We start from the raw sequence: 27,615 nt of genomic DNA, 5'->3' as shown, positions 1-27,615 counted from the left end.
CTGAGAACGAGGAGAGACCGGTCCACGTTAAATCCAGCCACTTCCACACAGATAAGCTGACAGAACCAAAGGGAAGAGATCACCACAGAGACCCAGTGCTGAGAGCAGGAAAAAGGCCTGGGGTTAAGCCCAAGTCCCTGCCTGATGTTAAATCTAAAGGCATCAGCAGGCTCCAGAGATGACTGCACAGGAGGAGGACACACAGGGAAGAGCGTCAGGGCGCATGGCTGTGCTGCTGTGCTCAAAGGGGCGTGATCCACAAAGGAAGCTGACACGGACGAGCTCCACAAGTCCGAGGCCAGCCTGGGCTACACAGAGAGTTAGGTCAGTGTGGGCTACAGGCTGCAGACTCTGCTTGCTTATGTGGGAGACCCCCGTGTGTTTAAATACGATGGAAAGAGTCAGCAGAAATGTAAAAAGCTGAAAACAAACCAAGTGTTAATTCCAGTCTTCTAAAGCAGTTCTTTTTGGTGAGTGTGTGAAGAGCAGGGTTAGAAAAGCGCCTGAGGATGGTGAAGGTGGATGGGGCTAAACCCCTCTTCAGTTTACAGTGGTGTCTGTCTGTCCTGCCTCTCCACCAGCGACACTGACTAGCTTAACTGAAAACATGAATGATAAGGAGGGTTCCCTGGACAGCTAGAATAAAAGGTCAGTAAGTTCTACTTGCTGAGAGCTGGAGAACCAGTGTTCTCGGGGAAGAGCACACCAATTGGTTATCCAATACCAAAAGGTCAGCCCCAAACAAACATATATACAAGTACATTATACGGACAGAGCAGATTATATTTAAGAACATATATGTATCTGCATTTCCAAATACACAAATCACAGCAATTAATGAAAAAAAGAAGACATGAACTTGAAAGAACAAGGAGGCATATGAAAGGATGTGGGGAGAAGGAAGGGGATGTTGTATTATATTATAATCTCAAAGGTAAAAGTAATTTAAAAAAAGGTCAATAGGCAGGTTAAATGTCCTAGGGAACCAGTGAAAACAGAACTGAACAAGGGGACCACAGGATCCAACCTAATCAGAAAGAGAAGCAGAAAGGCCAGCACTTGTTGTGGGTGTCTTTCTGTACATTGTGTTGCTCTCACTGGTTGATAATAAAGCTGTTTGGCCAATGCAAGCAGAATAAGTTAGCGGCACATTCCAACTGAAGACGGAGAGGAAGAGGGTGGAGTCAGGCAGAAGCTGCGAGCCACCACCAGAAGCAAGATGTGAGAGAACAGGTAATGTCATGAAGCCATGTGGCAAAACACAGATTAATAGAAATGGTTGAATTAAGTTATAAAGGCTAGTTAATAATGAGCCTGAGCCATAGGCCATACAGTTTGTAATTAATATAAGCTCTGTGTGTTTACTTGGAACCGAGCGCTATGAGACTGGCAGGACACAGGAAACCTTCTAGCTACAAGCAATGACTAGAAGGAAGTAGAGGGCTGTGCAGTGTGGTGCACGCCTTTAACCCCAGCACTTGGGAGCAGAGCCAGCAGATCTCTTGAGTTCAAGGCCAGCCTGTTCTACAGAGCGAGATCCAGGACAGGCACCAAAGCTACACAGAGAAACCCTGTCTCAAGGAAGTGGAGGTCAGCACACTCGTGGCCCTCCTGGTCCAGGAGGAGTTGTACAGAAAGTAGAGTGATGGACATGCACTACCAGTGCCCACAGCCGGCCACACCCATCTGTGCTGAGGAAGGTCTTTCAAAGGAAAACCTCACAAGTAAACAATGTCCCGGCCCCAGATGTAAAGTGGGACTAAGAGCTGGAAGTCAAGGTCCACTCCCTGCCTACCTACGTTAGCTCACTGAGCTCGAGGAGAAAGCAGTTGTCATGCCATGTGCCCACACATGCTTGAGTTCAACAACGGTCAGGTGACAAAATGTGCAAAACTGATACAATCTCAGTTAAATTTTTCTTGGCTTAAAATGTCGAGATTAATATATTCATAACTACAACCTTTAAAATTATTTTAAATTATTTCTTTTGGAACAAGCTCATTGAGTAATAGATTTCTGGGTCAAAAACAATTCAACATATTTGAATCACAAACATACAACAGCTCATTGACATTTTACTGTAATGAGAATGCACAAAACTTCTTACTTTCAAATGAACTTTCCATCATCTGGTCAATAAATCCATTCATACGTCCTTCTGTTATCATTTGAGATGCTATCTTTTCTGCCTATTAAAAACAGAAACAGAACAACCTCTCAGAAACTGAGTATCACATAGAAACCATTCCCACATACTTCAAGTGAAAGCCTCTGCTTACCTCCCTGTCACTGTGTGATTGTCTGTCATTTGCAGAGAACATGTCTTGTACTCCTAGTTTCTTACCCCATCGCTTAAGTTAATGGGACCTATTTCACTGTGTTGGAGTTGTTCTGTTTTGGAAACAAGGTCTCTCTATAGACCCTGGCTGACCTAGAACTCATGATCCTCTTGCGTCAGCCTCTCAAGTGAGGAATACAGACATGCCAGACTTTTGCTGGATAAATTCTAGCCATTTTACCAACTTTCTCCTCTATTTAAAATCAAAATATCAAATTTCTTCTCTCTTTTTCTTTTTTTTTCTTTTTTTTTTTTTTTTTTTTTTGATGAAGAGTCTCATAACTCCCAGGCTGGCCTCAAGTTGCTATGCAGCTGAGGATGAACTTAAACTTCTAGTCCTCCTGCCTCCACTACCAAGTGCTAGCATTTACAGGAGTGTACCATCGTCTAATTTATGCAGGTAAGACTGACTCCAGAGCCTTGTGTATGCTAAGCAGACACTCTACCAACAAACTGCAAAACCAGCCTCAAAAATTTCACTGAGGTCCACATCTTAAAAAGATATATTTTTTTAAATTGCAGGCACACAGTTCTGCTGCTGCCCTGCCCAGTGCTGCCTCTAAAGCACCACACAACTGAGCTCGGTGGTTGAGAGCGCCGGCTGGTTCTTCCAGAGCCCCGGGTGTGATTCCCACATGGCAGTTCACGACAGTCCGTAAGTCCAGTCCCAGGGGTCCAGCCTCTTCTGACTTCTACAAGCAACAGCAAACATGTGGTGCAGAGACACACACACAGGTAAAACACCCATACACACGGGGCTTGAGAGGTGTCAATGTAGAGAGGGTCTGAGTTCAGTTCCCAGCATCCACATCAGTGCTCACAACTGACTGTAATTCTAACTCCAGTATATCTGAAGTCCTCTTCTGGCTTTCCTGAGTACACACAAACATGTGCAGAGCATACACATAAATAAAAATAATAAATCTTAAATTCCATACACATAAGATAAAATAATTAAACATCCTAAAATAAATAAATAGTTCTGGGGGAACAGAAAAACCTGTTTTTCTTATATCAATTCTGTTATTCATTACAAAACACTTGGTGTTTGGTCTATGTAGCCAAGACAAGCTTGCTACTTTCCTGCCTCCTCCTCCTGAGTCCTTCGATCATAAGATGTCCCATATTCAGCTATTTAAAAAGCCCAAGAACCAAACAAAGATACAAATGTTCATATTCACAAAGGAAATGAAGAGGATTTTAAAATATAGAGAGGCAAAAGCAAAATGCTCTAAAGCCAGCTCCTATTGCCACAGTTAATGTTTAGCACACATGAGCAGATTAAGACTGTGACTGGTCATTTTGTTTGGCTTGGTTTTGAAATGTGTATGGATGTTTTGCTTACATGAATGTCTGTCCACCACATGCATTCCTGTTGCAAGAGACCAGGAGAGGGCATAGGATTCCTGGAACTGGAGTTACAGATGCTTGTGAACCACTGTATGGGTCCTGGGAATCAAACCCAGGTCCTCTGCAAGAAAAGCCAGTGCTCTTAACTGATGAGCCATCTCTCTGGCCCCTGACTTGCTCATCTTTTACAGACATCCTCACAATCAATACTACATCATCCGACTGACTGATTATAATCTATTACTAACAATATATTCACTTCCCTAGTCTCCACAAGAACCATCCCCTCAACCCTGAGAAGAGAGCTTCTTTGTTTGTCTTACTCTGTAGCCATCTTCCTACCTCAGTCTCTAAAGTGCTGAGATCATAGGTGTGAGCTACCATTCTTGGCTAAGAAAACATCTTTTAAATGGCAACTGTAGTCTCAGTTCCCAAATCAATCCACTTCCTTTACCAAACATGTACATGCAAAGAATTGTCAGAAAATCCTGAATTAAGACTGGTATTACACACCTGTAATCTCAGTAATTGGGAGGTAGAGGCAGGAGGATCCAGAGTTTAAGGTCATCCTTGGCTTCAGCCTCTTACTGAGTTTGAGACCAGTCTAGGCTGCATGAGATCCTATCTCAAAAAAAAAAAAAAAAAAAAAAAAAGAAAGAAAGAAAAAAGAAAATCCTAAATTAAAACTTCACAATTAAATAAACTGCATGACTTTACTCTCAGTATGATTTGAAATTCAGATGATGTTTCACAAACAATAACACTATAAATACATTTGGTACTGTGTAGGGATTTGTGTATGACCAACCAAATCCAAAAAATGAATAAGACTCCCTAGTACATCAGTCAACTCCTTTGCAGAAATCACAATAGAACATCTTGGGGTCAGAGTCAATCCAGGCAGAGAAACAAGGACGCACCATCTCCATCTCACACTTCAGAAAGAAGACATCCTTATGGAAAGAGTATAACTTGGGACTTCTCTAAGATTTCCATTCTAAGTAACTATCATAACACAGTCTGAGAGCTAACACCACTAAGTTCATGGCATCAGTACTTCACCAGTTAAACAGTCTCTTCTACTTACCCAGGGCTTTAAACACGTAGCTTTTGTTGTGCTGGCGAACATTATCAATTATGCATTTTTTCCATTACTTCAATAGTTTTGGATTTCAATTCCCTGTTATAAAGTATCGAATTAATAAAATACCTTAGCTGCAGGGATCTCTAAAAGCGCTCCAAGTTCTTCAAATGTGATATTGTTATATAATTTGCTTGCTGACAACAAATTATGCTCAATAACAGCTCTGTCCAAGATGCTGGAACCTTAAATAAACATAAATAAACTCATTAAATATTTGAAACTATTTTATGCTTTAAAAAGATATACCTTTTTTTTTAATTTCTAGGCATGTAATAAATCATTAAAGTCAGTGTTACTTCTCTGATCAAGACATTACTAAATCTTACATTTGATATAATAATTTATTATTATTATATTATTATTATTATTATTATTATTATTATTATTATTATGGTTCTCCCTGACAGGATTTCTCTGTGTAGCCCTGGCTATCCTGGAACTCATTCTGTAGACCAGGACAGTTTCAAACTCAGAGATCTGCCTGCCTCTGCCTCCCGTGTGCTAAGATTAAAGGCAAGCACCAATATGCCAGGGTACATTTACCATTTTAGTTTATATACAATTAAATAAAATACAGTATTTAGAAAAGCAGTGTGACAGCTAATCTTCAACAGCCAATCACATATGGCAACACATCTCTGGGCGTGTCTGTGAGGGTGTTTCCAGATAGGTTTCCCTGAGCGAAGGACCACCCTGGAAGCGGCACACCATTCCCTGGGCGGGGGCCTGGACTGAACGAAAGCAGAGAGCCAGCAGAGCGTCCTTACTGTCGACACTAGGTGACCAGCCATCTCCCACGCCTGCCATCATGCCTTGCACACTATGGTGGTCTGTATGCTCCTTCCTGTCTTCAGCTGCTTTGGTCGGGTGTGATGTTGAGGAAAGTAATACAGTGAGTAATTAGTAACCACCAAGGATGGATTTAGCCCTTTGCACGGGGGCTTTGCTCCTAGCTGACAAGTCTATTACCTTTTCTTTTTATGCTTTAAGCACATACTTCTATTAGCAAACAGCAGTATAACAATCATGCAATGTGCTCTGGGAGCCTCATAAAACCCCTCATCCTAATTTTTTTTTTTTTTTGGTTTTTCAAGACAGGGTTTCCCTGTGTAGCTTTGTGCCTGTCCTGGATCTCGCTCTGTAGACCAGGCTGCCTCGAACTCACAAAGATCCGCCTGCCTCTGCCTCCTGAGTGCTGGGATTAAAAGCATGCGCCACCACCGCCTGGCAAAGATTCATTTATTTATTAATTTATTATGTATACAATGTACTGCCTGCATGTATGCCTACACACCAGAAGAGGGCACCAGATATCATTACACATGGTTGTGAGCCACCATGTGGTTGCTGGGAATTGAACTCGGGACCTCTGGAAGAACAGTCAGTGCTCTTAACCTCTCAGCCATCTCTCCAGCCCCTAATTTTTGAAGGTTTATTTTTATCTTTAACTATGTGTATTCAGGGGCATCATATTCTCTGTGGCTGAGTTACAGTAGGCAATGTGAGATGTGGGTGTTGGGAACTACCACAGGTACTTGGGAAGGACAGTGCACACTCCTAACTGCTGAGGCATCTTCCCAGCCCTCATCGCATTCTTTTGGTCACCCATAAGCACCTTACTGTGAGGCAAATGTGAGACGTGTCCCAGAGGCAGGATCAGCTACTTTTACCCAGAGCTCAGGAAGAGAACCCCACTTTAAGTTAGGGTTCACGAGTGCCTTGTGAAGCCCTGGCCTCAGCCCCGCCTGCCTGCCTGGCTCACTCAGCTGTTGTGTCTTTGTTGAGTGTTTACTACAGATCAGGAGCTACAGCAGGGATACTCAGAGACCTCCAGGGAAGTAGTCTACAAAAACCCTTTCTCACAACTGCCCACCATCCCTGTCACAATAAAGAAAGGAGGAAAGGAAGAAAGACAAAAAGACAAAAAATGATTAAGCCAAGGTTGGGGATGTAGACTGGTACAGTAGTAAAATGTTTGCCATTGAAGGCCACGAAATCAATCCCAAGCCCCAAAGAAAGGGAAGGAGGGACAGACAGTGGAAAAAGAGAAGACTGTACATGTACATACATACATACATACATACATACATACATACACACATACATACACACACACACACTCACTCACTCACACTCACACTTACAAAACAAACAAACCAACTAACCAAAAAACAAAAGCCTTGAACACAAAAGCCCAAAAGTGGAAACAATTTTCTTGTCCATCGGCCCACAAATAAGTAAAATGGCACATCCACATAATAGAATATTATCTGGCAATAAAAAGGATCGAAATAACATGGATAAGTCATTACACTAAATGAGAGAAGCCAATTATGAAAGGCCATAATAATATTATTATGATTCCATTAATATCAAATGACCAGAACAGACAAATCTATAGGGCAAAAATATATTGGTAGTAATGCTACATGACTCTAGAGAGAGAATAAACGGAAATGTTCCTGAAAGGTAGTTAAAGGACGGCTCAGACAGTGGGGGTTTGAACAGGAATGGCCTCCATAGACTCATGTGTATGAATGCTTGGCCCATAGGGAGTGGCACTATTAGGAGGTGTGGCCTTGTTGGAGGAATGTGCCACTGTGGGAGCGGGCTTTTGTGGTCTCTTATGTGCTCAAGTCATGCCCAGTGTGACAGTCTCCTTCTGCTGCCTGATGATCAAGAGGTAGAACTCTCAGCTCCTTCCCCAGCACCACGTCTGCCTGCACACTGCCATGTTTCCCACCATGAGGATAATGGACTGAACCTCTGAATTGTAAGCCAGCCCCAATTAAATGTTTTCCTTTATAAGAGTTATCATGGTCATGGTGTCTCTTCACAGCAACAGAAACCCTAAGACAATATTTTTCCACTTACCTTTTATGACAAGAAAGCTCAAATTCAAATCCAAAGATCAACTATGTTAATTCTGGAAACTTTCTACCTAGCTTTTAATTAATTTATATATCAGGCATTTTTTAAAAAGAACCCATGGCTGCTTAGAATATAGAGAGTTAAAAATTCAAAAGGTAAAAAAAAAACAATCAAAACAGGAGGAATAACTTCAGTTAAAGCACATACATATTACTCAGTTGGGCTGCAAATTTAATTTTAATATTTCTAGAAGCAAAGCAAAATATGAGAATCAACTTATATTCACAATGTGTTTGACTAAGATAAAAGTTAATTGCTTAGAAGAACCAGAAATAATCTTACAACCATAAAAGAATTTTTCTGAGATTCCACATAGAGAAAACAGCCTGAAAAAGAAAATGTTAGGGTGAGACACACAACTCAGTATGTTTAGGACCTGAGTTTGAGTTTCCCCACAACCACACTGGGTGGATTACAATGGTTTCTAACACTAGCTGATGAAACATCATCTTCTGGCCTTCCAGGACATCTCCACATATCAGGCATATACTCATACTGACACACACATATACACATAAATTTAAAAAAAAAAAAAAAAAAAGAAACCTTAAAAAAGTCATTAAAAGAAATGTCTTTAAGTAGAAAGATGGGGAACACCTGAGTGCTTCTTAAAGTATAATCAAATACAGAAAATGCAACAGGTCACTCATCTGGCTAAGCTCCAAGCAGTAAAGACTGGATAAAACGTCACCTTTCTGCTAGCCCCAGTATAAATGACTCCTCACAACTAATTTCTCTTTGGTACAGTGTGACAGTGAGTCCAAGTCAGTGGGTCTAGCTGACATGCATGTTGAATCTGTTCTTTGAATGTTTCTCCATGTTTACATCTATATGTTTAGTATCATGGTCACTATAGCAAGTACTTTAAAACATCTGTAGACAAAGGTACATAAAATAATACTATGAAGAAAATATTTAAAAAATTTTTCCTGGCAAAGACATTCTGATTTAAGTAGACACATCATTTAAGCAGAAAATGCAAAGGAGCTCTATACTGACCATTGAGCTCTGACAAACCTTAGGCAAGCCATGGAGCTGAATTTTGCTCTTAATCAAGAATGGATAATTATGCTCTATTACAGTCTATTATTTCATGTTATTTACTAGTGGCTTAAGCTTTTTAAAATCCAGGTGCCATAGGTATTCTCTATAATTTTTCAGTTTTCACAAAATGCTCTCTAATAGGGGCTCTTTTAGACTATACCACAAACCCATGTCTGTGTTTGACATTCCTCATCTGTTAACAGTCCTCCTTGTATGAATCAGGAAAAGTTACTTGAAATACTCATCTAGCGTACTCCTACTAGCCTGTACCTAAGCGTCCACCGCACACACACGTAAGACAAGGCCATTACCGTCGGCTGTAGTTGCTTTCTGGTGAGGCATCAGCATTGCAGCAAACTCTTGAAGCTGGTTCCCTCGGATGATTCTGTCTAGGTACATTTTCTCTAGGATCCCATATGCAGCGAGCTGCTGGCACCGTTCATCCTTAAAAAGAGTAGCGAGCATCCGAGAACGTTGCTGTCCTAGGGGAACACAGGACTGTTAAATATTGTTTCTTCAATGACAAAAATCATCGCATTCTACGACCCCATGTCTGCCTGCTAAAATACAATCCCCATCACAGATATGTAGTATAACATACAGAATGTTCTAGGAAAGTCACTGCACCACTTAGTTAATGCTCGGCTGCTGCTTCTATGGGAGATACAGAATTGGGTTCTTCTAAGCCCATAGGTAATTTTTTGTCAGCCTTAATCAATCTGCAACTTTGTTTCATGTTTCTGTTTAGAATCTTACTTAACATATACTGTTAATTCATTAGCCTTGAACTCACAGCTGACACTAATTCTGCCAAAATAAAGTTTACATGACACTATTTTGTCACACAAAATCCCCATATGAGACTGCCTCTCCTAAGGAACACTAGAGGGCATGGTAGTGCACGCCTGCAATCCCAGCACTCGGGAGGCTGGAGTATGAACAAGGATTGCCAGAAGTTGGAGGCCGAGGGCTGCAGGTCAGCCAAGATCTGGTCCACAGCAAGATCTGGTCCACCTCTAGTTCCCACCAACACCTACACACCTACACCTACACACACACACACACACACACACACACACACACACACACACACACCAAAACACTAGAGAATATCCAGCAGTATGTCGGGGACCATTTTAAACAGCAAAATCACCAAAAAAGGGCACAAAACTATAGAAAATGAAACCCCCATTAGCCCACAAGAAGGACACTTGTTTACAGTTTAAAAGCTAAGCTACTACAAGATCACTCTCAGCTGGAAACAGGAATTGGATAACTCAGATTTTGCTACTTACTCTGCACATATCTGAAAATGATTTTTTAAAGAAAGCTGAGAGTTTGGGTTAGTTAAAAATAAATGTTAATGAATAGATATGTTCACCAACAAAAGACTACAAATAAATGAGGATAACTGAATATTCACATAAAAACTATATACGCAAAGCATGGAACACCCTTCTGTAACCCCAGAACCAGTCTGAACTACACAACAAGTTCTGGCCAGCCAAGCTGAACACTAAGATCTTGTCCCAGAAACAACAATAAATTCTTCTCTGCTAAGAAACAATATTCAGTTTCAACTTCTACATTTAAGGATCTTTATATAGCTGATGACAAAAATACCAAGTGAACAGAAGTAGTACTGTCAATCACCTTCCCCTTTAAAATATAACTCTAGGTTTACAGAATAAGAATGTAGCCACAAGGGCACCTAGTAGCATCCAGTGTCTAAATCTTGGATTTTGTCCTGGCTAGTTTTATACCAACTTGACTCAAGCTACAGTCATTTAGGAAGGAGAAACCTCAACTGAGAAAATGCCCACTAGACTGTTCTGTGGGCAAGCCTCTGGAGACATTTTCTTGACAGTGACTGATGGTAGGAGGGCCCAGCCCACTGTGGATTCCCACCCCCCTACCCCCCGCCCCTTGGGCTGGTCCTCCTGGATGGTATAAGAAAGCAGGCTGAGTAAGCAATGGGAACAAGGCAGTAAACAGGTTCCTCCAAGGCCTCTGCTTCAGTTCCTGGTCTCCAGGTTCCTGCCTTGGCTTCTCTCAATGGATTAGGACCTGGATATATAAGCAAAATAAACCCTTTCCTCCTCAAGTTGTTTTTGGTCCTGGTGTTTTATTACAGCAATAGAAATCCTAACTAGGGGGCTGGAGAGATGGGTCAGTGGTTAAGCACACCAGCCGCTCTTCCCGAGGACCCTGGTTACATCCTCAGCACCTACACAGCAGCTAACAAAAGCCTATTAAATCCAGTCCCAGGAGTTCAGGTATCCTCTTCTTGCCTCTGCACACATAAAGCATACATGTGGTATACAGGCATACATGCAGGAAAAACACTCATACATGTTAAATAAAATAAATGAGAGAAAAAAAAAGGAATCCTAACTAAGATAGTATTCCATTTAAAAGAAATAAAAATATTTATAAAATAGATCTTAAGGCATGATTTTTGGCATGTTTTTTTTTGTTTGTTTGTTTTGTTTTCCAGTGCTGGGAACGGAACATATTCCTAATGTATAGTAAGGTTATCTTTTATGTTAGAATGTAGGGAAATATTGAGAGACTAATAGGAACATGTCCAAGTCATACTGGGACAGTGGAGCATCAAAAAGTATAACAACTCAGGAGGCAGAAGAACTTCTGTGAGTTCAAGGTCAGCATGGTCTACACAGCAGTCAGGACAGCCAGAGCTACACAGAGAGACCCTGTGTCAATCAAACAAATAACAATTGTAACACCATCAATGAATAAAAATAATCTCAAATATCTAAGAAAGACTCAGGCTGGGGATGTAGCTCACTCAGTTGGTGGAGCTTGCCTGTCATGCGCACCCAAGTGGGAGCCCAGAACTGCACAAACCAGGCGTGTAGTACATGCCTGTAATTTTTCACATGTCCTCTTACTAGTTATTAATTTATTTGGGACAGTTTTGTATGTAGACTGGCCTCAAATTTGTGATCCTCCTGTCTCCATCTGTGGGATCACACCACTGTACCCAATGAGAACAGGTCTTCTACTATTTGTTTGACAAAATAGGAAATGTCCATCAGGCAGCTCTGCGTGTACAACAGCTGTCCCAGAGAGACTGCAAGCTTAGTATTCTTACTGCACAGATCCCTGAGATAACTGAGGGACAAGGTATGACTAGTCAGGGGTGTGTGTGTGTGTGTGTGTGTGTGTGTGTGTGTGTGTGTGTGTGTGTGTGTGTGTGTGATTTTGAGTGAGAGTATGAGTGTGCCACAGCACACAAATGTGGAGGTCAGAAGATAACTGTCAGGAGTTGGTTCTCTCCTGCACTAGATGAGGACTAAACTTAGGCCACAGGCTTGCATTTTGGAACCATCTTGCTAGCCCTTGGTACTTTTTTATAAATGAACATATAAGACAGGGTGTGGGAGGGGAGAGGTAGAGGACACAGCTCAGTAAGAGCGCTTGCCCACTATGTGCAAAGCCCTAGATTGAATCCCAGCACCACAAAATACTTTCAAAGCAAAAATGAGCAAAGTGAACCTGTAACAATAATAGAAACAAGCAGTGGTATTTGAAAATTAGAGTTTTCAAGTACAATTTAAAACTTATACTTGTTTCTATGAGCTTGATAGCTTTTTTTATACTTGAAAGTTTTTCTGATAAGATCAATAATAATATATTCAAATGTAATTTTTATAATGTCCACTAAAATGTGTCACTATTAGGAAGTTTACATAATTCAGGAAGCCAGTATTTTCCAAATCTAGTAAATGACAGCAGAAAATTCTGCCAGGGTAGACACTTTCAAAGTGGGAGACAAAAAGGCTGGGTGAGGTTCATGGCTGTAATCTTCACACTCAGGAGCCAGAGTGTAGGGACAGGTTTAAGGTCAGCCTAGTCTAAGCAGGGAGATGCTTTCTCCAAAAAAAAAAAGAAATGAAACGAAGAAGAAGAAAGAGAAGAGCGTACAAGTACAAGGCAAACCAAAGCTCACCGGTGGTGTCTCAGATCCCACACAGCAATTAAAGTAGAGGAAACTACAGCATTTGTAATGTTAAATATAGTGTCAAAACAGTATACCCACAATTCCTTCAAAAGTCATTAAAATGTGCCTCGATTCTGGGCGATACACCTGGCGAGCTAGATTTCCTTCACGCACTTAAAATGGCTCATGGAGACAGTGCCTGGAGGAGCACCCAGCACAACTCATCGGTGCTCTACTAACCCGGCCATGTGACAGCTGCAGAACAATGGCAGAAAATCCTGTGATGTGCTTAGCATGCATGAGGCCCCGGGGTCCTTCCCAGTGTTTGTCTGTCTGTCTGTCTGTCTCTCTGAACATACACATATGCACAAATAATAATGAACTTATGCATGGCAAGGTTTCACAAAGTCCATTATAGGCAATAAATTGGGGGAAAAATTATCATTTTCTTTTATACGTGAAGAGCTTTTACAACTCAAAAAGAAAAAAAAAGGGTCAATGGACATGCAAGGAGCCAGGTGTGGTGGTGCACACCTTTAATCAGGTGGGACATTGACGACTGAGGCTTGTCTGGTCTACAAAGTGAGTTCTAAGACAGCCAGGGTTACACAGAGAAACCCTGTCTCAGAGAGAGAGAGAGAGAGAGAGAGAGAGAGAGAGAGAGAGAGAGAGAGAGAGAGAGAGAGAGAGAGAGAGAACGAGAACAGAGGGTTATCAACAATGACTTCTTAAATACACAAGAAAAGATGCATTCATTATAATAAAATATGAACTAAAACCAAACTGAAATGTTATCTTTCATCTACTAAATGGACAAATAGTGAAAAAAAAACTGTTGATACCTGTGAAAAATCAGGTACTCATGAACATCTTTGTTTGGAGTGTATTATCATAGCACAATGTACATTTTCTATCAAAAGGTTATGTACCTTTGGACTTAGAAGTTTAACCTATCCACAAACTCATCCCTGTGCACAATCACTGCTGCATACAGGTGTGTTCAATCTTTTGACGCTGTGAAATGATGTTATCAACTACAAAGTTCACACCAGAGAACCGTGCAATTGAGTTACAAAAACAAAAAAACAAAAAACCCCTCACACTTTAGGTGAGTTTACAATTTCATGTTGGATCACGGTCATAGCCATCCTTGGCTGCATACAGCTTACAGGCCACGATTGGATAGGTCTGGATGATAAAGTAAAACAATAGAAAATCAAAGTGAATTTATATACTAACATGCAATAATCACTGATACTTAGTTGAAAGAAAAAGTGGTGGCTTAACCCTTAACCCTAGCACTCTGGAGGCAGAGCAGGTGGATGTCTGTAAGTTCGAGGCCAGCCTGGGCTATATAGGGAGTTCCAGGACAGCCAGGACTAAATAAAAAGACCCCGTGTCAAAACAGAAGAGGAAAATAAATGAGAGTTCTAGGTATGTCATGAGCTCTCAACTTATTAGAGTTCCTGGAGGATTTGAGAATGGTTAGAAAAGCCACGGCTTAGAACTAACATTCCTTCACAACAGTCTTTTCTATTTAAAAGTTGTGTGCTTTACAATACCACACTTTAGTAAATGTTGATGTGCTGAGGAAAAGAATGAATGCTAGGTCTAAAACTGAAGCTCAAAGGGTTAAACAACGGAAGGGCAGAACACCTGAGATTCTTTGAAGATTGTGTTACATTTCTTTATTTTGTATGCATGACATGATACACCTGTGGAGGTCAGAGGACAACTTCCAGGCGAGGTTCTCTCCCTCCACCATGGGTCACCAGGTTGGCAGCAAGACCCTCTACTGAGGGGTCATCTCACTCACCCAATCTCTAGACTTCATCTCTGCTTTCTCCTCAGTAGTTCTCAGTTAATTCAGCAACCAATTTTTGATTCAATGAAATTTTAGAAATAAACTGTTACTTCTTACTATTCTTTTTTTTTTGGTTTTTTGAGACAGGGTTTCTCTGTGTAGCTTTGCGTTTCCTGGAACTCACTTGGTAGCCCAGGCTGGCCTCGAACTCACAGAGATCCGCCTGCCTCTGCCTCCCGAGTGCTGGGATTAAAGGCGTGCGCCACCAACGCCCAGCTTACTTCTTACTATTCTTAACATGTGGTTTACAGGCGGATTACATTCACCTTAAATTTTTTAAGAGAAATCGTTTTGTTCCTGTTTTTGTTTACATGTTTAACTCACCTTATTGTACACAGACACCCCAGAAGGAGAGTCCCTCGCTAAGCAGGCCAAGGGTTACCTTATCCTAGCGTCCCTGAGCAGAGCCCCGCCCTGTGAGCACAGCGCACGCGTACCTGCCGATGCCAAGATGGTGCAGTGCAGGGCGTGCTTCAAGGCCTCGAGCCTCTCGCTCTCGTGGACGATGGTCTTGTAAGAGAGTTCGTTGTATCTTTGGGCAGCTTCAATAAATTTTCTTCTGTAATCAAGGACACGTGCATAGCATACCTGCGGAGGACAAATGTCCAATTAGGGGAACTGGAAAGACAACGTGTCCTAGTTAGGGGAGGAAAGGGAGCTTGTGTCAAGTTGACACAAAACCAGCCAGTACACGCAAAGAAAAGAAGCAAAGGAAATTCCCCAAATTTATCAACATTCGTCAGATGTTTTGAAACATCTTGGTATATAATTCATCAATACAAAGTTAATTCCAAATTAGCTCATTTGTTACCTTATAATGTATTTGTAACTGTTCATTGGTGGATTCATTCTGAAGCAGGGATGCTCGATTTATATAGGCCTCAGCCTGAACAGGATCATCATCCTCCAGATACAGCCTAGCAATCTTCAGGTAAGTCTCCAGTTTATAATCTACATTGTACTGTCTAGGATAAATAAAAAGCAAAAACAGACAAACAGACTGAGTATTTTGTCAAGAAAATTTTTAACAAATAATAAAATTCTTACTATAATACATTATAGAAAAAAGCTAAGATTCCCTGATCTTTTATATTTTTATCATCACTGGTCATATCAAAGCTGCTCCTAGTCCTCAGATAGTCTCACAGAACAAGTACACAAGTGCCACGTTTCAGGCTTATCAGACATTGCTAGTGGAACTACACCCAGGCTCAGCCTGCCTGGACAACAATCTGGCATTAATTCCCCAGTGATCCTCTGAATTCTTTACATTGTATGCCTTTAAGTCACTATACTATACTTCCAGATACCAAATCCTAAAGACTAGAGGGGATGTAATTACAGTAAGTAACAAGAAGTAACTTGTAAAGTTACTCATAATTACTTATGCTAGGAAAAAATGGAAATCACTGTATCGGATTTATAGGAATGAAGCTGTGGTGTGTAAAAAGGTGGAAAAATACGTAGTGATAACATTACTAGGTGCTTACAGACACCATCTATTTTTTTTTTTAAGTGAAAAGGCAGGCTATGGTGACACACACCTTTTATCCCAGCAATCTGGATGCAGAGCAGGCAGATCTCTTTGAGTTTGAGGCCAGCCAAGTCTACATACCAAGCCAGGGCTATATAGCAAGACCCTATATCAAAAATATAAACTGTGGAATACAGTAGTATGTCAAACATCATTACAATGTACTTCTGCTACCCAAGTAAAGTGCGTTTGTATACAGACAACAAAACCTCATCTTGATTAGGGGAGTGGGGAGAGCGCAGGCGGCCTGCCTTCCTGCCTGCCTGCCTTCCTTCCTTCCTTCCTTCCTCACTGGTTACATCGTATTCCAGGAATGAAGAACTGGAGACCTTACATAACTCAAACTCACAATTCAAGATGAATACTCAGAAAAGTAATCTTTTCTATTTGCCAGCCAAAGCAATAATACCTTATAGCAAGAAAGGGAAAAAAAAAAAGCCAATTAAAATTCACTTGGCTCCCCCCCTGAAATTAATTCTTGTTCTGATTGTTGTGGGGAAGGGACAGACCATGGGAAGCATGTCTATGAACTGAAATCGTTTGTTCAGCTTATTTATTATCAACAGTTTATGTTTTCCCACTCACAACTTAAACTGATAGGAATTGTTATATCACGTTAAGCTTCTTTAATTTTTCAATTTTCTATCAGGTAACCTATTCACTATTTTAAACATCAAATGAATAATTTTTAAGGAAAGGAAGTTCCCTTTTATCCAAAGTTCGACTCCACTATTGTCCCACTCTCTGGGTTCCCAGGCCCTCTACAACCGCAGCTGGTGCCTGCACTTGACTTCACTGAGACAGCAACCCGAGGACCCGCACAAACCCCACTAGCACACACGGCCTGTTCTCCGCGTTCCTCACATCCCTGCGCCAAGTCTGCCCGCCAGGGAACATCTGGCATTTCTGACGGTTACGGCGAGGCATGGCAATGCCGCTGCCCTGAGAAAGGAGGGTCAGGGCTGCTGACCTTGCAGGACAGCCCTAGACGAAGTGTGGCGAACCAAGATGATGCCTGTCTAAGATGCCCACCCTCCTACCAGATTCCTCTCTTTTTATACTCTTCTTCGAGGTTCCATTGCCAATTACTCAACATCAAACTTTTGTTTTTTGAGATAAGGTCTCTCTATGTAGCCCTGGCTGTCCTAGAACTCACTCTGTAGAGCAGGCTGGCCTTGAACTCACAGAAACCCACCTAGCTCTGCCTCCAGAGTGCTGGGACTAAAGGCGTGCACCACCATTCAAATCTTAATTTCCAGATTTAGTTTATGGATCATAAACTAAAAACCTCTGGGCTGGAGAGATGGCTCAGAGGTTAAGAGCACTGGCAGCTCTTCCAGAGGTCCTGAGTTCAATTCCCAGCACCCACATGGTGGCTCACAACCATCTGTAATGAGATCTGGTGCCCTCTTCTGTAGTGCAGGAATATATGCAGACAGAACATTTTGTACATAATAAACAAAAAACAAACAAACAAAACCCCTCTAACCTTCACTGTGGTCTCCTACACTAATTATTGTCTCCTTTTTTTTTTTTTTTGAAAACTCCACCAGAGAGCTGTCTACATTCACTTCTCCAAACAGGCTTCAGTTCTCCTCAGTCTCACCAATGCCTCCCGTAGCCTTGCCCGCCCCCACACCTGATGAATGCTAACCCCAGCCAACCCTTAGTCCACTCGTTATCAGCATGGCCTCACGCCTGTTCTTTCCCTCCTTTGGCGTCTAGGAAGGAGCACACTCTACTGTTCTCACCCCAATGGACAATCCTTCCCACGTGCTATGACTCCCTCCAGCCAATTCTCTCTTAAGGTTGGAGTGCTCCAGGCCACAGTGCTCACTCCTCTTCTCTAACTACATCCTTTACCTCCCCTGGAAAGGTATCAATCCAATCTAGTAGGGAGGCAATGGCTCCCAAATGTCTACTTGTAATCAAGCATGCTGCACTACCTGCAGACTAAAATACTCTACTCACTACTAGTTAACTTAACCTAGTTATCGCAATACAAAATGTACACTTGAATGCCCCTTAAAACCTACTCCCTACAGGGCACGGCAACTCCATGTTTCCAACTGCTCAGGACTTGACTATTTTGTATATTCCACAGAGGAAATTAAGCAAAGCCACAGGCAATCTCCAGAAGACAGCATTTCTCAGATCCTCCTCCTCAGCTATGGCTGTGCATAAACTTAATATCGCTATTTCTACTTCTGCTGCTAACAGTTTATTCTCTACCCAGTAGTTAGTGATTCTGTAAGACACAGATCACATCATGTCACTTTGCTGCTCAAAGTCATCTAATGGCTCACTCTCATTTTCCTTTTTTTTTTTTTTTTTTTTTTTGAGGGAAGGTCTTACTATGAAAGCCCTGGCTAGCCCACTACTCACTGAGTAGACCAGCCTGGCTTAGAACTCACAGAGATCTGCCTGCCTCTGCCTCTTGATTGCGTGGCCTTCTCATATTTCTTTGAATCAAAGTCCTTACAAATGGCTTCAAGAACCCATCGGCTCTGATCCCTAGGACTGACTTCCTTCTCTTGTCTTTCTCTGTGTTACCTCTACTCACACTGGTATCCTTATTCTTAAGAAAACACTACAGGTACGCTGACACCTTAAGACCTTTGTGTTAACAACACAAAGTGACTTGTCACACGCTGCCCTCGGACAGCTCACAGTCACTTCCTGAGAAGCACTTCCTACCATCTGACATACGTATTTGTATCTTCTACATTAGGAGTAAGAAAGAGTGTTAGTGAGCACTTCTACACGTCCATCCAAATCCACTCTTTACTATACTTTTGTCCTGTTTCCAGAGGAATCCCCACCAACACTTGGGCTGCATTTCTCCAGTCTTCTTCTTTCTCATAGATGGAGGCAAGATGCTGTCTTATGGAAGCAACCTGGAATGACAGAGATGTTACTCTAACAGTGCTCTCCTTCAATACAGTAAGCTGATAAGAATGCACAGGTTTATGTAGATCATCCAATTTTTCCTATCAAGTGTGCATTCACAGAATATCAAAATAATGCACTGAAAGGACACATTTCTACATTGTGGATTGTGGCAACATTTTGTTTTCAGTATTAAATTTTGCTTTTGTGTTGCAACATACATGATGTTGGAGTTTCCCTATGTCTTTAATCTTAACTTGTAAATAATCTTACTAGGGCTACTGAGATTGCTCAAGACAAAATGCAACAAAGGCCTATAATCTGAGTTTGAGCCCTAGAACCCATAGGCACGCCAAAGAGCAGAACTAATTCTACAGACCTGTCCTCTGACTTTTACCTGTGCATGGTGGCACCTGTTTACATACCCACATATCACATAATAATAAATAAAATCAAATAAAAAATCTTTACTAGGGCTGGAGAGGTGGCTCAGAGGTTAAGAGCAGTGGCTGTTCTTCCAGAGGACCTGAGTTCAATTCCCAGCAACCACATGGTGGCTCACAACCATCTGTAATGAGTTCTGGTGCCCTTTACTGGCCTGCAGGGATATATACAGGCAGAACACTGTATACATAATAAATAAATAAATCTTAAAAAAAAAAAAAAAAAAGAAAACTTTACTAACTCTCCAGTTAGAGCTGCAATATCCTAATACTTATTGTAAATGCTGTTTGACACAGCTTCATACAAAACATGAAACCAAGCAACTTTTTCCCTTAAGGAGTTAATAACATCAGATCATAAAAATAACCTATTATTTTAAGATCAAAATCTGCTGTTGTAACACAACACGTCTGGTACACATGTGAACGCACAGAGACTGAGCGGCCAGCACAGGGCCTGCAGAGGTTAAGCCAGCCTGGGCTCCAGCCCCGAGAGGTGCAGTAAACACACAGCCGTACACCTCCCCAAGAAGATGTTTACAACGGATACCCTATGGCAAAGGGACCATCAGTCTCTGTGGGTCTATCAGGCCCACACCCAACTCAATGGGATTTCTGTGGACTTCCTGTTTCATTTTGCTTTGTTTGGGCATTTTATTTATTTTTATTTTATGTGCACTGGTGTTTTGCCCACATGTATGTCTTTGTGAGGGTACTGGATCCTGGCATTACAGACGGTTGTAAGCTGCCATGTGGGTGCTGGGAACTGAATTCGAGCCCTCTGGAAGAGCTGTTCGCTCTTAACCGCTGAGCCATCTCTCCAGCACCCAACTTATTTTGTCTTAGTGCTCTTTTGTTCCTTTGTTTTGATTTTTGTTTCTGTGTCTTTGTAGGTTTTGTTCATTTGTTTCTTATTTTGGTTTCTTGGAGGTTTTTGTGTTTTTTGTTTTTTTAAAGAAAAAAGAGGCAGGGTGGTGGTGGCGCACACCTTTAATCCCAGCACTTGGGAGGCAGAGGCAGGTGGATCTCTGTGAGTTCGAGGCCAGCCTGGTCTACAGAGTGAGATCCAGGACAGGCACCAAAGCTACACAGAGAAACCCTGTCTCAAAAAACGAAAAAAAAAAAAAAGAAAAGAAAGAAAAAAAAAAGAACATAAAGTTGGGGTGGGTAAGGAGGTGGGGAGCTCCTGGGATAAATTGGGGGAGGAGAAAACATAATTAAAATACATTGTATAAAAATTTCTTCCAGGGCTGGAGAGATGGCTCAGAGGTTAAGAGCACTGGCTGCTCTTCCAGAGGTCCTGAGTTCAATTCCCAGCAACCACATGGTGGCTCACAACCATCTGTAATGAGATCTGGTGCCCTCTTCTGGTGTGCAGACATACACACATACAAACAGAACACTGTATACATAATAAATAAATCTTTAAAAAAAAAAAAATTTCTTCCAAAAAAAAAAAATTACCAGGAATTAGGAACTTCAGTCTCCTGATTCATTAAAACAAAATGAAACAAAGCAACAAAATCTCTTACCTGTTCCTCAAAGGAAATGACTCGAGGCTGGATCTTCTCCAAGGTGAAGTGATAGATCTCCTTGGCTGTGCTGTCCGGCAGGTTAGGGAGGTGTGTGCAGAAATCTGTCAGCAGTTGCCGTGAGATCACAAGACTGACGTTCTCATTCACCACTTATTAAAAATAAGATGAGAAATATGAAACATGAATAATCCTAAGTTTCCATTAAGCAGTTAAATTTCACTTAAAATTATCATTTAAAACCTCTATGAGGGCAGCTTTCAATGTATTACTCAGAGACTTATCTCATGCTACATAATTAGTTTCCTTATGCTGGATTTTACTAATTAGATTATCTACCACAAGGCAGGAAAAATATAGTAACTTTTCTAAGAAATGGAGAGACTGGGGAAAATTTATTTCTTGAAAATTTTACACTTTTCCTTTTTTCTCTTTATTTTTGTACAAAAGGAAAGCAAAGAGCATCTATACAAAACCTTAATTGGGGTTTTCAAATTTGAAGATAATTCAATTGAGAAATAACCCAACTGTAAGCAGTTAGAAGTCTGGAATAAAACAATCTCAAAGCACAGTTACTATTGGTTGTTGTACAACAGGCTGACAAGGCTTTCAAGAATTACTCAGTAACAGAAGACAAGCAGGACACTTCCAGTCTACTCACTCGCTTCCACAAAAGCTTTCAAAGCTTCTAGTTGTTCTGTCCCAGATAACTGGATGGCTTTTTCCAGAATCTGACGATACCTAAAACAGTATCACATAAAAATAATGAATGTTTAGTTCTACTTGTCAACTTGAACTGATCTAGGACCACTGAGGAAGAGTCTCCACGAGGAGTGTCTTAGACTGGCCTGTGGACACTTCTGCAGGAGACCCCGACTGCACTAACTAAAGGTGAAGACCCTCCCCCTGCGGGCAGCACTATTCCCTAGGCAGGGGATCCTGAACACAACTACTGAGAACGAAAGCTGAGCACAATCACACATGCACTTATTCTCTCTCTGCTCTTGACTGTGATGTGGAGCAGCCTCAAGCTCCTGCTTCCTTCACTTTCCAGCAGTGATGGACAGTCACCTGGAACTGTGACCTGAAATAAACCCTTTCTCCTAAGTTGCTTTCACCGTATCTTATAGTGGCAACAGAAATGAAACTAAGACAGTCACTGTCTAATAAATAAATTCCTAAGTTTGTTTATTCATCTTACTGTCTATCTGTTTCTGGGTTTCTGAGTCAGAGTTTGACTGTGATATAGGTCCAAGCTGGCCGTGAATTCTCTACGTAGCCCAGCTAACTTGGCAACCCTGAGCTTCCCAAATGCTAGGATTGTGGTTGTGCCACCATGCCCTGCCTATTTATTCATTTCTACCACTAATTTTGACACGTACTCAGTCTTTTCAATTTACCCTACTTCCTCTCATTAATCTGTAGTTGGCAGTTTTCTTTACAGCATACTGAAAAAAATATCTGTATTTTTTAAAGTTTCCAGCCCATCACAAGAAATACTAAGCCTCAGGACTGGTGAAACAACTCAACAGATAAAGTTACTTTCCACCAATTCTGACACCTGAGTTCCATCCCTGGGACCCACACACTGGAGAGAACTGATTTTCCAGAATTTGTTCTCAGACCACTACACACACACACACACACACACACACACACACACACACACACACACACCAAAATAATAATAATAATAATAAACAAACATAATCTTAACAATCTGGGGCATGAGCGGGGGTGGGGGCTGATGGGTGGGGGTGGATTCAAGACAGGGTTAGTTCTCTGTGTAACCCTGACTGTCCTGGAACTCGCTCTGTAGACCAGGCTGGCCTCGAAGATCCGCCTACCTCTGCCTCCCAAGTGTTGGGATTAAAGGTGTGCACTATCCCCCGACTGCAATCGTAACAATTTTAAAAATAAACACGAAACCCGTAAATCTAAGGTGCTACCTCTAGTTTTTAATATTGGGTACCAGATTTTTTTTTTTTTTTTAAATTTTCAAGCCCATCAGAAGAGAAGTAAATTCATAACTCTGTGTTACTAGCTCTATGTAACTGAATCTAACATGCCTTTTTCTTGAAAATTCCCATTTAAAATTAGAACTAAAACACTAATTTTGGGGCTGGAGAGATAGTTCAGCTGTTAAAGGCTAGGTTCACAACAACAGAATACCAATTTTCTTTCATGTGTCTTCTTTGTTTAGTTTAGTTTTGTTTTTTTTGAGTCAGGGTTTCTCTGCATAGCCCTGGCTGCCCTGGAACTCTTTTTGTAGACCAGGCTGGTCTTGAACTCACAGAGATCCGCCTGCCTCTGCCTCCCAAGTCCTGGGATTAAAGGCATGCACCACCACGCCTGGCTCTTTCAAGTGTCTTAAACAATGAGCTACATTTTTCTTCAATTGTATGTTATACAGACACACAAGACCATTATTTGAGGTGACCAGCTTGTCAACCTCCTGAATCTAGGATCATCAACAATAAGATAATATTGCCTAGACAGACTGAATGTCTTAGTATGTCCAAAACAAACTCCACCAAGCCCAATGCACTAACAATGATCTTTATGTTGTCAGATGTCTGCATTCAGTCCTAGCAACTGGTTTACTATCCATCACCACATACGGTTCAAATTGGCACTATAATACAAGTAAGAGAAACGCTAAAAGTAAACAGTAACGATTACCAGGCAACAGTGAGTTCCTTCCTAAAACACAAGCCCAAGAGGACGGGAGCTTCACCACTGAAATACACTGTCTTGAAGGGTATGTGGCACCAAGTGAGCAGATATAACATTGTACTTCCTAAACTGAGTCAGAAGAGGGCTAAATTTTATTACTTTCATCTTTTTATTAATCTTTAAGATTTTTTTATTTATGTATCTGTTGGTGTGAGCATCTGTCACATGAATTTGGGTGCCCATGGAGGCCAGGAAAGGACATCAGATCATCCCTGGAGCTGGTTACAGGTGGTTGTGAGCTGTCCAGTGTAGATGCTGAGATACTAACACCAGTTCTCTAGGAGTAAGTGACCAGCATTCTAACCAGTAACCCATCTCTCCAGCCCTCTCTTTTGTCTTTTTAAAAACATTAACTGCCAGCAGTGGTGAATGCCTTTAATCCCAGCACCTGAGAGGCAGAGGCAGGTGATTTCAAGGCCAGCCTGGTTTCCAGAGTGAGTGCCAGGGCAGCCAGGGCTACACAGAGAAACCCTGTCTCAAAAAACAAAAACAAAAACAAAAACAAACCAAACAAACAAACAAAAAAACAGAACAAAAACCAAGCCATTTACTATTGAGCCTCGTGCGATGGCTCGCAGTTAGGAACAGTAGTTACTCTTGCAGAGGACCAGGTTCACTTCCCAGCACCCACACGGTGGCTCACAACATCTGTAACTCCAGTTCCAGGGGTCTGACACTCTTCCTGGCCTCTGTGGACACGAGGCACACGCACAATGCAGAAACACATGCAGGCAGAACACCCATACACATAAAATAAGTTTTAAAAATATTGTGGGTGGGGGTAAAAATGCCATGGTGTACATGTAGAAGTCAGAGGACCACTTTGTTGAGCTGGTTTTCTCCTTCCCCTTTACGTGGGCTCTGGGGATCAAACCCAGGTCTCCAGGTTTTCCTAGCAAGCATCTTTACCCACAATCCAGGTCAACTACACCAATCTTTTTGTTTATTTGTTTGTTTTGTTTTGTTTTTTGAGACAGGGTTTCTCTGTGCAGCTTTGCACCTTTCCTAGAACTCACTCTGTAGCCCAGGCTGGCCTTGAACTCCGCCTCTGCCTGCCTCTGCCTCCTGAGTTCTGGGATTAAAGGCATGCACCACTACCACCTGGCTCCATTCTTTATCCTAACACATTATTTTTAAAAAGCACTAGTTAAAAACATTTTATTTGTTTCTGTTTTCTGAGCTAGGATCTCCCTTTATAGTCCACGTTGACCAGGGACTCAGGATCACCTTGGCTAAACTCAGAGACTCCTCCTTCCTCAGTTTCCCCAGTGTTTGAACTATAGGCACGAGCCAGCATATCTGGCTAGTTAAATGCATTTACAAACATAACAACATTTCAATAATTCAGAAAGTGGTTCAGAATGAAGCTTAGAAGAAAAACTTGCATAAATAGGACCTGAACTCATTCAGACTGGTGATATATTTTGTAGGGCTCATTTTCAAAGTCACCATCCAGTTTCATTCCCAACTCATCCAAAATCCCCATCCCTAGTTACAGAAAACCACAATGGAAGCAGGAGTGCTAGCAGGTGTAAGAAGGAAAGGTGTAGTTAGAAGTTTTCCTGTGTCCTAGCTGGCCAGCGGTCAAAACAAATCTCTCCCACTCATTTCCCCCAAATAAACACACAGAGGTTTATATTAATTATAACTGCTTGGCCATTAGCTCAGGCTTATTACTGACTAGCTCTTACACTTAAATTAACCCATAATTCTTATTTATGTTTAGCCATGTGGCTTGGTACCTTTTCTCAGTTCTGCCTTATCATCTTGTTTCCTCTGTGTCTGGCTGGTGACTCCTGACCCAGCCCTCCTCTTCCCAGAATTCTCCTCATCTGCTTGTCCTGCCTATACTTTCTGCCTGGCTACTGGCCAATCAGTGTTTTATTAAACCAGTGTACAAGGGCATTATCCAACAGCAGAAAGGAAACAGTGAGCCTTTAGAAACAGAAGTGTTACTTTATGTATTATTAAGTCTGACTCTTTAAGGGATAGGACTGATGTTAGAAAACTAATTCTAATGAATATCTCATTTTAGCTTTCTCACTCTTATAGTATGCACACACACAAATTCATGTATACACAAATTATTTACATATTTATTGATCTGGGTACATTTTCAGATAGGTCATTTTTTTTGACTGATTTATTTTCAAATTCAATTATATTCTATTAAATCAAAGTTATAGCTAAGGCTTATATTTACATACTTCTAGAGTTTTTTATACATGCTAATATTAAAAGATGAGTACTCAGATAAATTTGCTGCCTAACCTAAAGTTAAAATTTTCTGATGCCAGGTGTGGTCACCCACACCTTTAGTCCTAGCACTTGGGAGGCAAAGCCAGGTGAATCTGCATAAGTTCGAAGACAGCTTGATCTACACAGTAAGTTCCAGGACAGCCAGGGCTACATAGAGAAACCTTGTTTCAAAAAAACCAAACAACAACAAATTGAGCTTTATTTACTTTTACTTTGTGTATAGATGTTTTGCCTACATAGATGTCTGTGCACAACAAGCATGCAGTAACCACAGTGGCCTCTGTGGCCCTCTTCTGGAAGAGTCTGGAACTGGAGTTACAGATGGTTGTTAGCCACCAAGTAGGCAGGTACTGGGAAATGAACCTGAGTCTTCAATAAGAACAGTGTTAACCTGAGCCATCTCTCCAGTCCGATTACTCTAAATTTTAACACATAGTTTCAAAACTTATTAGTCTGTACTAGTAATAGGAAGAACAACCAAAAGCAAATAAAAGTTTTCAAATGAAGTTTTCAACTGACCCAAATGGCCTGCTTAAACTAGGTGTGGTGATGTGCCTATAACCAGCACTTGGAGGCAGAAGCAGTAGTAGGATCGTAAACTCAAGGCTAACCTGGGCTAAAAAAGGGGGACCTTTTTAGGTCTCAAAAAAACCCAAAGATAGCATGTAAGATTTTATGTATGGTACCAAAAAAATTTACAAATAACTTTAGTCTATGACAGTCTTATAGCAGAGAAGGTAACAGTAAGAAGTTTAGCAATGTATAGTAGCACATGGCCTGTAATCCCAGCTCCTGGAAGTCTCAGGTAACAGGGTTAAGAGTTCAAGACCAGGGGGCTGGAGTTGGCTCAGCAGTTAGGAACACTTACTGCTCTTCCTGAACTTAATACTCATCACCAACCAGGTGCTCACAGCTGCCTATAACTCTAGCTCCAGGAGATCTGATATCCTCTTCTGACCTTCCTGGTCACCTGCACCCATGTGACATATACACTCAGACACACAAGCACAATACATATAAGTTTAAAATAATTCATTTTTTTAAAATGATTGGTACAAGTATGTACTTACTATTGGATTCCCATTTACAGTAATGATGAATATGTGACTGGACCAACTCTCTGTTAAAAAACAACAAGGCTGGATTGGAGAGATGGCTCAGTGATTAACAGCACTTGCTGCTCTTCCAGAGGATCTAGGTTCAGTTCCTAACACCCACATGGCAGCTCACAACCATCAGTAACTCTAGTTCCAGGGGACTGATGCCTTCTCTGGCCTTCAAGGGCACAAAGCACACACACGTGTACATAGATGTAAGCAAACACTAACACATATAAAATAAAAAACAAGCATCCATTTTTTAAAAAACACAGCCAGAAAGGCTCCTAACCCCCTGTGGTGGTTTGAAAGGAAATGGCCCAAAGGGAGCGGCACTAGTAGGAGGTGTGGCCTTGTTGGAGTGGGTGTGGTCTTGCTGGAAGAAGTGTGTCACTGTGGACACAGGCTTTGAGGTCTCATATATGCTCAAGCCACACCTGTAGCATGAATTCTAATTGGTCTTAATAATCAAAACTCCATGTCAGATATT

At 41.4% G+C, this 27,615-nt stretch overlaps 1 protein-coding gene across 1 annotated transcript in view; it reads right to left on the bottom strand.

Annotated features, from left to right (window-relative positions):
• Window positions 1-21,785, bottom strand: part of LOC114695753 (COP9 signalosome complex subunit 4-like) — a gene marked incomplete at its 5' end in the record, with an annotated part of 33,151 nt that extends 11,366 nt beyond the window's left edge. Inside the window, 8 exons of the mRNA XM_037208857.1 lie at window positions 2,108-2,189; window positions 4,899-5,014; window positions 9,119-9,289; window positions 15,073-15,223; window positions 15,447-15,600; window positions 18,963-19,066; window positions 21,034-21,185; window positions 21,695-21,785. Of these exons, the coding sequence (XP_037064752.1) occupies window positions 2,108-2,189; window positions 4,899-5,014; window positions 9,119-9,289; window positions 15,073-15,223; window positions 15,447-15,600; window positions 18,963-19,066; window positions 21,034-21,185; window positions 21,695-21,785 (1,021 nt within the window). The remainder of the gene's footprint in view (window positions 1-2,107; window positions 2,190-4,898; window positions 5,015-9,118; window positions 9,290-15,072; window positions 15,224-15,446; window positions 15,601-18,962; window positions 19,067-21,033; window positions 21,186-21,694) is intronic.
• Window positions 21,786-27,615: the final 5,830 nt, after the last annotated feature.

The sequence above is a fragment of the Peromyscus leucopus genome, chromosome 10 (genome assembly GCF_004664715.2).
Source record: "Peromyscus leucopus breed LL Stock chromosome 10, UCI_PerLeu_2.1, whole genome shotgun sequence".
In the NCBI taxonomy this organism is placed as follows: domain Eukaryota; kingdom Metazoa; phylum Chordata; class Mammalia; order Rodentia; family Cricetidae; genus Peromyscus; species Peromyscus leucopus.
This window is presented reverse-complemented; position numbering and strand designations above follow the sequence as displayed.